The following is a 13,019-nucleotide window of genomic DNA, read 5'->3' as shown; positions in this document are numbered from 1 at the left end:
GATTTTGTAATTGTTAAAAAAATAAATTAGACACGTAGTTGTTGATTTGGAGGGATTTCCATTAAGCTATGCTTCCTAACACTTTCCACCTTTATAGTAATGGTACACATAAAAAGTGATAATATTTATGTGGTGTACTGGGGTAAGAAACTTTAGACTGACTGTCTCTTTGCCAATTCCCCTCTCACTGAGAAACTGTGCCACTGAGTGAGAAAAACAAGTTGCAAAAAAAAAGAAAAATGGGGGCTTCCCTGGTGGCGCAGTGGTTGAGAGTCCGCCTGCCGATGCAGGGGACATGGGTTCGTGCCCTGGTCCGGGAGGATCCCACATGCTGCGGAGTGGCTGGGCCGGTGAGCCATGGCCGCTGAGTCTGAGCGTCTGGAGCCTGTGCTCCGAAACGGGAGAGGCCACAGCTGTGAGAGGCCCGCCTCCCGCAAAAAAAAAAAAAAAAAAAAAAGATCCCCGTTTTTCAAGACAATACCAAAATTCTGTATGACTATGTATAAGCATGTCTGCATGAATATGTATTATCTGTTTGTATATGATTATGTGAGTTACGTTATGTGCTTGTAGATATACAGTATTATAAGAATATTGAAAGGAACATACTGGGTTGTTAACATACGGAAGAGAGGAAGGAGCACAAAAAATAAAAAAAATTTTAAAAAGGTGAAAACACTAGTGTGTATGCTATGAACCCATTTATGCATTTATGTAAAGGAATATATTCATATATAAAGACATTTAAAAATAGAATTAAAAATGCAGATCCATGGTCCCTACTGTAAAGCCAAATCTCAGGGACAGGAGATATGGAGAGGTGCATCATTAACAAATATTCCAAGTGATTCTGTAACAATGAAATCTGTAAGTCTTTGCATTAAGTGCTAATATCATTAGCTGTAAACACAGCTTCGTTGGAAATTTCCATCCTGCAATGCAGGCTCAGCCGATCTTCATTGTCTTGGAACATAATAGATGAATAATAAATAGCTGCTGATTATTTGAGTCATTTGGAGGACAGGTGGAGGGAGTGAGGGCCAAAGTGGTGGGAGAAGTCGATCAGCTGGGCAAGGTCAAGCTCAGGAGCCATGAGGAAAAACACATAAGAACAATGGACTGGGCTCCCTTGGCATTTTCAAACATTCAACAGTATTTGTTAGGCACTATATACAGGCAGGGCACTTTTCTCTAATTTCATTTAATTCTAAAATAACCCTTTACAAACTCAGACAGGTGACGTGGGTAGCACAAGTAGTATCAAAATTGGGATTTGAACCCCACGCATATTTTGAGCACTCAGCTATAGACTCCTGGCAGCTGCTGAGGATAGGAGGGCAAGCACAATAGATGGTTTGCTCTTTTTCGTGTCCACAATCTTGTAGCTCGGCCAGGATCATTCCAGTCTGTTGTCCCTTATTAGTTGACAGTCCTAGTCGGCTGCCTAGAAGCAGCTTCTTTGTCATATATCCCAACCTGGATCCCGCCAAAGAGAGATTACAGCAAATGTGCTTTTTTGTCTATCGTCACTAGCTAGTGTTTTCACAGTGGGGAGAAACTATTTCCCAGATGATTTTGAATAGTGCAAGAAGACCAAGAAGACTAACTCTAGTTCCTTCCAATTCTTAGGCACCTATCAAGTGAAAATAATTCTGGCTTTTTATAGCTTTATCTGCTAAGTGTTTTGCTGTTAGAGCAAAAAGAAGGTGAGGGCGGGGGGAAAGAGATGGCCCCTCATTAAGTTCAAGGGTGGGGCAACGAATGGTACAAATAAATTCCACACACATACTCATTTTTTGGTAATCTCTGGTGTTGGGTAGTGGATAGGAAAAAAATCAGAAGTGTATATTTTGCGCCTGAATGCTTGAAAGAAAACAAAAATGGCATCTTTTTGTCATCCACTAACATTAACTTAAGGGCCTTGATCTTTGGACCTGTGCCACCCCGCGATCATTTCTGGAGAAGTAGCCATTTTGCAGATTCTGGAGAACGGTACCAAGGGCCGGACCCTGGTACTGAATCTCTCTTTCCCAAACGCCTGCGGAGCCAGTCCGGATCGGTAGCATCACGGCTGGTCTCCGTGATTTAGCAGCAACCTAGAGTCGGAAAAAACCGGAAGACGGGAGGCAGGGTTTCCCAGGTGGAATCAGGGGTGTGCGAAATTCATTAGTGAGGACAAGGCCCCACCGGGCGTTATCTGTGGTTACAGGTGCGGAGCTTCTCTAGGTCTCCGCGCCTCTGAGCCCAGTTAAGCTGCCACTCTTTCCCCAGGTGTGCAGCCTGCGTCCCAAGCTGCCTTCCCAACCTGGGGAAGTGGTCTCAGTGTACGTCTTTCTTGCCCACAAAGTGTCACCTCTCCCGTAAGTCATCCTTGGCCACACGGCGCCGATTTTAAATCGATAACACCATCAAGTCCAGCCAGATGCGCCGCTCTTCCAAATGCGCTTAGCACAGTACACCTCCGCGCTCCTTCCACCATTCCCAGCTTCCTCCGCCCCTAGTTCCTACTCGGTCGTACTTAAAGCCCGGAGTGCTAGAGTGCGGCCCGGAGGAACGGGATGGCGAACTAGGAGCGGCGCCGGCGTCCAGCAGCCCGTCGCACCGGGCATGCTCAGTGGCACGGCCGGCTGGGTGGCCTCGCGAGCTGCACCCGGATCTGCTCGGCGGCGGCGGCGGCTGCGGCGGCGACGTGAGCGCGCAGGGGGGCGGCGGCCTCGCCTCCTCTCTCTCTCTCTCTGCGCCTGGGTCGGGTGGGTGACGCCGAGCGCGAGATGTCGGATTTTGATAGTAACCCGTTTGCAGACCCGGATCTCAACAACCCTTTCAAGGTGAGCGTCGTCCCCAGCATCTCCCGCCACCGTGACGCGTCGTTGTTTGTTTAAACCGACAAGTTCCTTCGCGCCCGCCACTCGGCCCCCTTCAGCCCCTTAAGACAGGGGCTCGGGCCCGCCGCACCCCTCTGGGGGGTCGCGCTCCGGCCCACGCGTCACTCGTTTTGGGGTCGGAGTGGAACCTACCAAGCTCCCCATACGGCCGGCCCTCCCCGCGTCCCCGACTGGAGAGGGTCGTGCCCTGGCTCGGGAGTGAGGGTTCCCGGGGCTTCGGGGTTCCCGGCCCGCCTCTCGGGAGCGGGGAGAGTGAGAGCCTAGAGCAGGTGGAGTTGTCACCTGTCAGGTAAGTGTGGCTGGCCGGGCAGGGGCGGGGGCCGGGACGCGGCGGAGGGGGGCTCACCCTCGGGAGGGGTTGTCATGGGGACCCGAGGCGGCGCTGAGAGGAGCTGTGTGGGTGATGGCAGAGATGGTGGAGGAGAGGTGAGGGCACCGAGTACGCTGCAATTAAAAATAAAAGGTTTTTGTTTTTATTTTTTAAACTTGTGGTGCGCCCAGGTGCCACCAGCGGCGCTGCCATCCCTCCTCCCCACCATTTGCTTGAGGTTGAGGGTACTGATATCAAAGCGTAAGTTAAATATAAATAAACACACCTGGAAACAATAGTGCACGTGGACGATCATCTTCCTTCCTAACCGCTCTTAGTAAGGTAAACGACGGGATATTTTCCAAGCTCCTTGTGCGTCAGCTGTTCTCTGGGCTGTATGAGGATACCATTTCCCACATGAGCTTCTTTCTTTCTTGGAGTCTTACCTTTTGGATCCCAGCTTCGAGAGGGCTTGGCATAGAAACCGGCAAAGGAAGACGACTAAGGTGTTCATTATCTGCGCCTAAATTAATGCAACGTCTATATAAATATCTTAAAAAGTACCACTCCAGGTTTCTTAATGAGTGCTGTTGTTTACCAGGTGTAATTTGTTTCTGTTGCTCGAAGTTGGTTAATTTCTCCTGGTTATGTACAATAGTAACTTTAATTTGTGGTCCTACAAGGGTCACTTCTGGCTTGTTGAGTTTACATCTCTTCTTTTACTCCTGGTTTTATCTCTTATTAAGAATTCTAGAAAAGGAAAAACATCCCTCTTCTGATTGTTTGCCTGTTAATTTCATGGAGGATTATCTTAACTAAATAATTATTGACAGCTTGACTCACTGTAGAAATGTAGAATAGACTCAGTCAACTATTCCTTTGCCTCTAATATCACTTAAGAAAATTCTCTACACCTGGCCTGAAACTTTTAGGTTTTAAAGATGATATGGTTATACTCTGAGTAGAATTTTTTCCCCCCAGAAGTTTAGTATTTAGTATTCCATCATCCCATGTTGTGGAAAATCGGATTATTCTTAAATCATAAACATTCTAAAGAGACATCTCATAACTTGCCAAACGGGTATTATTTTAGAATATTTTGAGGTATAACATTAAGAACCTGTTAGCTCTTCCTAATTCAAATAATTCATTGATGCTGTTTATTCAGCATCTGACAGTTTGGCTGTTTTCTGTTCTGTCATTCCATTTCCTGGCTTAATTTACCTAGCTGGTTCTCTTGTTAGGGCAAGACATTGTCGGCTTCTTAGCCCAGACCGCTTTTTTGTGATGTGTGATGTTGCCATGACACTTTCCTCTTCTGCTGTACAGAAGGTTGCTGTAATAATTCTAAACCCAAAAGTAGCTTTAAATATTCATTGTGGCATAAAATTATAAACTTTTTTGTTCTTTGTAAGTGGGTGCATTCAGAGGACAGGGATTATTTAGGTTCATAAAATGCCTCAAAGGATGGATAATTTAGGCCTAAAGAAGACTCGGTTGTACACGTTTCTGTTTATGATCTTTCCCTATTTTCGGTGACTGTCAGAGCATTGTGTATCTGACCTTTTATTTTTCTACTTAAATTCAGCTACCCTTCCTCCTCTCAAAGTAAAGCTTTACATTTATAGCATATTCTTTCTACTTTCTACTGTTGGTTTCCTTTTATGTAAATGTGATTTTTGAAATAGCATTTCTGGTCCTCTCTACTTACTTATAAAAAGTTTTCAGGTGCATCTTTGTGTTACCTTATCGTCATCTTTCTTCTCAAATCTGTTCTTATTTTCAATATTTGAAATATTTCAATATTCAAAAATAAAGTTCATATTTTCAAAATATATATTTCACATTTGGCAACTATCCTAATTTCTTCTTGATTAAAAGCTATTTGATTTCCATTGCTAACTTGCCCATTGTCTTACATCAAGGTGTGGGTAGTGCAGAATTAGCATTGGAATTTATATCACCTGATTCCTAGTCAATTGCTGATGGCACTATATATTCTCTGTTTGCATTTCTTTCACCAAAATTCTTGTTTTGTGTTTGGAGCTTGGACTTGAGGCTCTCATGTAGTATTTAAAAGTTTTGGCTCAAGAGTTAAACAAACAAACAAAAAACCCAAAACTGCATTTAATCTTGACTTTGTCACTGACCAGCTGTGAAACCTTGGAAAGTTACTTAGCCTCTCTATGCCTTTAGTTTACTATTATGTAGAATAGAATAATATCAATAGTACCTTCTCCATAGGATTGTTAATAGGATTAGGTGAACATACATTTATTGTGTTATCAGTGCTCAATGCATGGTGCCTTTAATTAGATAATAATAGGTAGTATTAATAGGAATTCAAGGAACTGTATTTAATTATAGTTGACGCTATTATTCTTAGCTTATTAATTTGGTGAAGTTCATGTTACCTTTGACTCTTCTAGAGTGCTAATAGTACCTGTTTGGCGGGTCATAGTTGAGGAATCAAGGCTAAAAATAATTAAGTGGTTTGCCCTAGGTCACCCTACTAAGAGTATAGACCCAGGTTGTCTGAATCCTAGTGCTTTGTCACTTCACATGCTTCCTCCCTAATAAAAGAACTTTATATTAAAATTGAGCAACTGTCCATTTTATTTTGGCCTCAAACATTAATTCTACTCTATTGAAATAATCTATTTAAAATGACGTACAATTCAGTGTTCTTTTTTATCTTTTTAGTTGCAGTAATATCAGTGGTATCCTAAGAGTTTAGTTGAAGTTGAAAATTGAAAACTTTGTCTTAAAAAGAGACCCATGGGCTTCCCTGGTGGTGCAGTGATTAAGAATCCGCCTGCCAATACAGGGGACACGGGTTCGAGCCCTGGTCTGGGAAGGTCCCACATGCCGTGGAGCAACTAAGCCTGTGCTCTAGAGCCCGCAAGCCACAACTACTGAAGCCCGCAGGCCTTGAGTCCGTGCTCTGCAACAAGAGAAGCCACCGCAATGAGAAGCCCGCGCACCGCAACTAGAGAAAGCCCGCACGCAGCAACGAAGACCCAACGCAGCCAAAAAAAAAAAAAAAAAAAAAAAGAGAGAGACCCGTAATTCAAGGATGTTACCCATTTTGTTTTCATTTACAATAAAGTGGATGCCACTCTTCCCTTAGCCATTTAAAATTTTAAGACTGGAGATTGGATAACAACAGGAAAGAATTTTTTTCTTTATCTTTCAGCATTAATCTGGAACATAGTGGTAGTAATTTATGGTCTGTGGTATTTTATGTTCATGTGAACTGCATGAGTTCCCACTCTCTTTTCCTCAGGTCGATATTTTATAAAAGAGTCCATTGAGCTGCTGATTATATTTCATCAAATTAAGATGCATCATTATTTTATTTAACTCTGTTTCAGTTATCTATTGCTGTGTAACAAATACATGCAAAATCTGCAGATATGGAGGCCGACTGCATTACACCAGTTTGTATAAGGGACTTGAGCATCTGAGGATTTTGGTATCCAAGGGGGCTCCTGGAACCAATACCCTGCTTATAGCAAGGGACGATTGACTGTAATCCCAAAAATGTAGTGGCTTGAAACAAAAATTATTTGCTCAGTATTTTGTTATTTGAGCTACATGTAGCTGGACAGTTTGTTTTTAAATGTTATTGTCTAGAGTCACCCATGTGACTTCAATCATCCAGCAGCTTGACTAGAGTGGGATGGTTTAAGATGTCCTCGCTCAAGTACCTGGCAGTTACCTGGGGCTGTCAGTGGGGGCAGCGATTGGTGCTCTTTCATGTGGCCTTTCCTAGGAATAGCCTGGGCTTTTTTTTTTTTTTTTTTTTTTTTGGCGGTATGTGGGCCTCTCACTGTTGTGGCCTCTCCCGTTGCGGAGCACAGGCTCCGGACGCACAGGCCCAGCGGCCATGGCTCACGGGCCCAGCCGCTCCGCGGCATGTGGGATCTTCCCAGACCGGGGCACGAACCCGTTTCCCCTGCATTGGCAGGCGGACTCTCAACCACTGCGCCACCAGGGAAGCCCTAGCCTGGGCTTTTTACGTGGTGGTAGCAGTGTTCCAAGAGGACAAGAGTGAAAGCCACAAGGCTTCTTGAGTCAGTTCACTTCTGCTACATTCTTTTAGTCGAAACAAGCCACAAAACCAGCCCAGATTCAGAAAGGGAGTGGGAGGATTAGACTTCACATCTTGATGAAAGGAACTCTGTCCCTCTTGATATAGACCTAGGAACTGAAAAGATAAACCCAGTGTAAAATGGTGAGACAGGTACAGGATAACCTCAATAGAACTCCCATCAAATGGAGGAGGAGTGGGAGGCACGTAGCAGTCGCTGGTACAAATAGCAGGTCTGAAATCCAGCCAGGCTCATTAGTCAGGGTCTCCTGCTTTGGGGGCAATGAGAGTTCTTTGATTAGGGCCCAGTTCTACTACCTTGGAAGTCTTTTTCTAATCTTATTTTCTTCTGCTTTTGGCTCTACCCTCTGAGAAGTCCTTTTCTGTAAATTACCTCAGTTTGTAACTGAGTAGTATTTTCAGTCTGCTTCCTTCCCATTGAAAATTGGGAGTCCAGAAACGTCTTTTCAATTTGAAATGTCTCTGTTTCTTTTAGTCCAGGCTGGTACAACCCTCTTAACAATTTGTTAATCTTATCTGGGTTCAAACTATCGCTTAAAACACGTCTGTAGTTCTTTTTGAGACAGTCTTCTTTATTTAGGGTATAGTGTCAGGGTGCTGTGGATCAACGCTCTTAAGATATGTAAAAACCTTTTGTCTATAGATTATCTCCTAGGGCAGTGTAAGCTCCCAGGCAGGTACAATGGGAGGCTGCTAGTGTGGGCGGGGTACCTCTCACAAATGCTAAATGACAAAACTAGTGTTTGAGCATGTTTTATTTTGGTCCTTGGCTTTAACAATAATTGTAACAGAAATGATGGTGAGTGTGAAAATGTTGAATATAAACTGTTCTTTTGCGGATGTTGCCCCCCCCACCAGAAAGTTTTTTTGGAGTGCAGTTAATATTTACTAGTGTCAAATGCAGATCCAGGAAACTTACTGGATATTTTCTTAATATGAATCACAGTGTTATGTAGTTCCTGAAAATATATATTGGATTAATGAAGTTAGTGACCAGTTCTTAAACATGAATCTACAGTATTCTGTTCTTGTCCATCCAGTGAATATTGTCTTCAGTTCCAAGTGCATATTTAAAGACTGGTTTGAACAAGATAGGTTGTTCCCAAGAAGAAGACAGAATGACCATGGGTCTGGAATCAAGTCCTAGGAAAATTAAGTTTACTCAATGGGTTTAGTCTATAGAAGGCTAAAGGGAAGTTTGAGATATACAGATGCTTGAAGGGTTCTTAGTTGGTTGAATGAATAAATTTGTTCTTGCTTCAGGAAAAAAAAGGCTAATGGGCAGAGTTTATATGAAAATAGATTTTGTCCTAACATAAAGATTTTTAAAAGTCTTAGAATAGCCTGACAATGCTCTTTTGGTATGGAGTTCCCCAGCACTTGAAGGAATTCAAACAGAATTTCAATGACCTATCACAGATGCCAAGGCAGAGATTTGTGTCTCAAGTTTTTTTTCTACTTTAAAACTCTCTAACTGTTACATTTTTGTACCCTTATGGACCATTTTGTGAATGCATAAGTTCTCTCATGTTTTAATCTACTGGTTATTGGAATTAGTCTGATCATCTCAGAGAAGAGGGTTTATGTTCTAGGATGCTGTGCTCTGAGCCCCAGCATCTACTGAGGGAGCAGCCTGAAGTGATTACTTACACATAGGCGAACATGTTTACCGTGTTTTTTACCGTGTTATGCTTGCCATGCTGGTCTTAGCTGAATGATCTTATCAAGCAGAAGCCAGTCTTTGAGCTGATCAGGAACAGATAAGATCGCTTGGTCCAAAAACTTTGCCCCAATAAGAACAGTGATAGTTAACGGAGCTATCTTTCTCAGGAACGTGAACTGAGAGCACAGAGAAAAAAGTCAGGTAGTTGTAGTGAGGATAACCATGGAAAGACATGGGGAAAGAGCCAAATTATCTATCTTGCAAATCATGAAGCACTGGAGTAGGAATCATCTGACCAGGGCTTCTGAGGTCATTTTATAGAATTTCAGTCCCTTATTCGAGCTGCTCTTGAACTACAAGTGATATTGCCATGTTTTGAAGAATTCCAGCCTCTGTGAAACCTGGCATCCTTCTTTCTGTGTGCAGAGTCTGTTTCTTTCAACCAGAATTGCCTAAAGGTAAATGCAAAGCAATATCTTCTTGCCCAAATAGTGATAGAATCAAACCTGTAGGGACTTCCCTGGTGGCGCAATGGTTAAGAATCTGCCTGCCAATGCTGGGGATGCGGGTTCGACCTGTGGTCGGGAAAGATCCCACATGCCGCGGAGCAACTATGTCCATGCACCACAACTACTGAACCTGCGCTCTAGAGACCACGAGCCACAACTACTGAAGCCCGCGCATCTAGAGCCCGTGCTCCACAACAAGAGAAGCCACCACACTGAGGAGCCTGTGCAACAAAGAGTAGCTCCCGCTCGCCACAACTAGAGAAAGCTGCGCGCAGCACTGAAGACCCAATGCAGCCAAAAAAAAAAAAAAACAAACAAAAAAAATCAAACCTGTATTTAGGGACTTCCCTGGTTGTGCAGTGGTTAAGAATCCACCTGCCAATGCAAGGGACACGAGTTTGAGCTCTGGTCCGGGAAGATCCCACATGCCACAGTGCAACTAAGTCCGGGTGCCACAGCTACTGGGCCTGTGCTCTAGAGCCTGCAAGCCACAACTACTGAGCCCACGTGCCACAACTACTGAAGTCTGCACGCCTAGAGCCCGTGCTCCACATCAAAGACAAGCCACCACGAGAAGCCTGTGCACTGCAACAAAGAGTAGCCCCTGCTCACTGCAACTAGAGAAGGCCCGCATGCAGCAACGAAGACCCAACGCAGCCAAAAATAAATAAATTTATGAAAAAAGAAAAAAACCTGTATTTAGACCGAATACAGATAAAAATGATAGAAGAGGTTTACATGATATAATTAATGTTGTACTTAGTTTTTGGTGGTAATGAAAGTCCAAACGCTATGGGATGTTTTTAAATCACAAGAAGGAAATTTCCCAACTTTTAATAGGTATGGGCATAAAAGACGATGTTGGAGGTTGGTTGGATTTGACTTTGTACCAAGTGTCTTCCCTGTGCAAGAAATGCCACAAGAAATCCTTGTGTGTGTGCAGATAGCAATCTCAATAATCTCCTTCTCCCTGGCGTTTGGCATGGGGTGCTTATAAGAATTAGTAATGCCAGTTCATCAGTTGATGGACATTTGGGTTGTTTCCACCTTTTGACTATTATGAATAAAGGTGCTATAAACATCTGTATACAAGTTTTTGTTTGAACACTTATTTTAATTTCTGTTGGGTATATACCTAGGAGTAGAATCTCTGGGTCTTCTGGTAGCAACGCTGAATCATTTGAGGAATTGCCAGACAGTTTTCTAAAGTGGCTGCACCATTTTATATTCCCGCCAGCAGTGTATGAGGGTTCCGCTTTCTCTACATCCTAGTCAACATTTGTTGTTACCTGTTAATAAATCTAGCCATCCTAGTGAGTGTGAAGTATCTAATTTTGGTTTTGATTTGCATTCCCCTGATGACTGTATGATGTTGAACATATTTTATGTGCTTATTGGCCAGTTGTGTATCATCTTTGGAGAAATGTCTATTCAGATCCTTTGCCCATTTTAAAATTGGGTTGCCTTTTTATTATTGAGTTGTAAGTGATTTTTTAAATATATTTTGGATATAAGTTCTTTATCCAGATATACGATTTACAAATATTTGCTCCCATTTTGTCGATTACTTTTTAACTTTCTTGTTAATGTCCTTTGAAGCACAAAAGTTCTAAATTCTGATTAAGTTCAAATTATCTATATTTAGTGGCTTTTGTTTTGATATTGTATCTAAGAATCCTTTGCCAAACCTGAGGTAATGAACATTTATCCCTGTGTTTTCTTCCAAGAGCTTTATAGTTTTAGCTCTTACTCTTATTTACTTTAGCTCTTAGCTTTATGATTCATTTTGAGTTAATTTTTGTACAGGGTGTGAAGTAAGGTCGAACTTCATTCTTTTGAATGTGGATATCCAGTTGTTCCAACACCATTTGTTGAACAGACTGTTCTTTCTCCTTTGAATGATCTTGGCACCCTCGTTGAAAAATCTCTATTCTTAATCTGTGTTCTTGCAAAAGAAATGAAATATTTTAGTTAAAAAAGCCCTTCGTATTTCATGCAAAATGGCTCCCAAATACCTGCTGAAGTCCCTGGAGTATATATATTAGCTTTCCCAGCTTCCCAAATTGCCAGAGCTAGTGTTGCAACTCCTTCTAATCTCTGCTTGTTTCAAAGCATAAAAAAAAAAAAAGTAATAGTGGGTTTTATACTTGTTTTTAGAACGTAATTCTAAATACATCAATATTACCAACTTGATACTTTTCCTTTTCTTTAAAGGAAACACTTCCATTTATTTTACAGAGTACAGATGAATTACTGAATTTTTTTTGCATATCAGCAGAATTGTTGGAACCTCTTAAAAGAATAAAGCAAGAAATAAGTGTATATTATAAAGTGTAGTGCATTTTGAGTATTGGTGAGGTCAAACTAGGAAGAAAGGATTTGTGATAGGTATGCATTATAATTCTAAATTGATTGTTAATAGAAGAAAAATAAATCAGACATTTGAATGCAAGTGATTTAGTATATGTAGCTATTACAGATTTTTTCTTATCAAACACAGCCAAAACAATGCATATCATAGAAAAAACAATATGTACACAACAAATACTGGATGTTTCCACTTTGTTCAAGAGAAATAAGCAAAGGCAGAGTTGTATATATGCTACTGGCAGTCATTTTATCTGTGAGAACCCTCCAATGGTGGTTAGAATTCTCATATAGTGATGTGGAATATATGTGGAAGGTGGTAGGTGATAGGAGATAGGAAAAAATATGGGCCAGGGCTTCCCTGGTGGCGCAGTGGTTGAGAGTCTGCCTGCTGATGCAGGGGACACGGGTTCGTGCCCCGGTCTGGGAGGATCCCACATGCCGCGGAGCGGCTGGGCCCGTGAGCCATGGCCGCTGAGCCTGCGCGTCTGGAGCCTGTGCTCCGCAACGGGAGAGGCCGCAACAGTGAGAGGCCTGCGTATCGCAAAAAAAAAAAAAAAAGAATATGGGCCAGTCACAGCAGGAGCTGGTGTACTAGTGTAATTTTACTACCGTTTAGCAATTTTCCCGAAGCTGTTGATGCTTCTTTTGCGTTGATTTAGCCAGTCTTGTGGTTTTATTTATGGCCTAGCATACCTAATTTTTGGCATCTCAAATAGTCATAAATTTTAGTGAATTGCTTATAAGTAAGTGGCATATTATAAAAATGTAAATTAATGTATTCCCTAAGCTTCAAAGAGTTACATGCTTTTTCTACTTGATTAAAAAAATTTTTATGGAAATGTTTATATTTGAATCTCAGGGGAACTTAACCACCATTTAGAGTTGAGTCCATAAGAAAATATTCTATGAGCTATATATATTGCAGACAAACATTTCTGTGTTCTTAGCCTGGTGCTGGGGGCTTAGAGGAAGAAGTTAATGAAGTTTACAGAGGTGGCCCAGGGGGAGTTGGTAAAAGGGTGGCTTTGGAACCAGGCAGCCTAGATTTGCTTGTCTGCCTCCTAGCTAGGTGACCTTAGGCAAATTGCTTAATTTTTCTGCCTTCAGTATTTATTTTTTTATTTTTTTACATTTCTTATAGTTCCAGAAGTTTAGCTTTTGAATTAAG

The 13,019-nt window shown here is 42.1% G+C and overlaps 1 protein-coding gene across 3 annotated transcripts in view; it reads left to right on the top strand.

Annotated features, from left to right (window-relative positions):
- Positions 1-2,607: 2,607 nt before the first annotated feature.
- SCAMP1 (secretory carrier membrane protein 1) overlaps positions 2,608-13,019 on the top strand; it is a gene marked incomplete at both ends in the record, with an annotated part of 105,286 nt that continues 94,874 nt past the window's right edge. For 2 of the 3 annotated variants that reach the window (XM_079702068.1, XM_079702067.1), the window contains one exon: positions 2,772-2,828. In XM_079702068.1, the coding sequence (XP_079558194.1) occupies positions 2,772-2,828 (57 nt within the window). Of the gene's footprint in view, positions 2,829-13,019 lie in introns of all 3 variants that reach the window. The other variant, XM_079702066.1, reaches the window with a different exon arrangement.

Source organism: Hyperoodon ampullatus (genome assembly GCF_949752795.1).
Source record: "Hyperoodon ampullatus genome assembly, chromosome: 4".
NCBI classification, from domain to species: Eukaryota; Metazoa; Chordata; class Mammalia; order Artiodactyla; family Ziphiidae; genus Hyperoodon; species Hyperoodon ampullatus.
The sequence above is the reverse complement of the archived record's forward strand: the minus strand, read 5'-3'. Positions and strand labels throughout refer to the sequence as shown.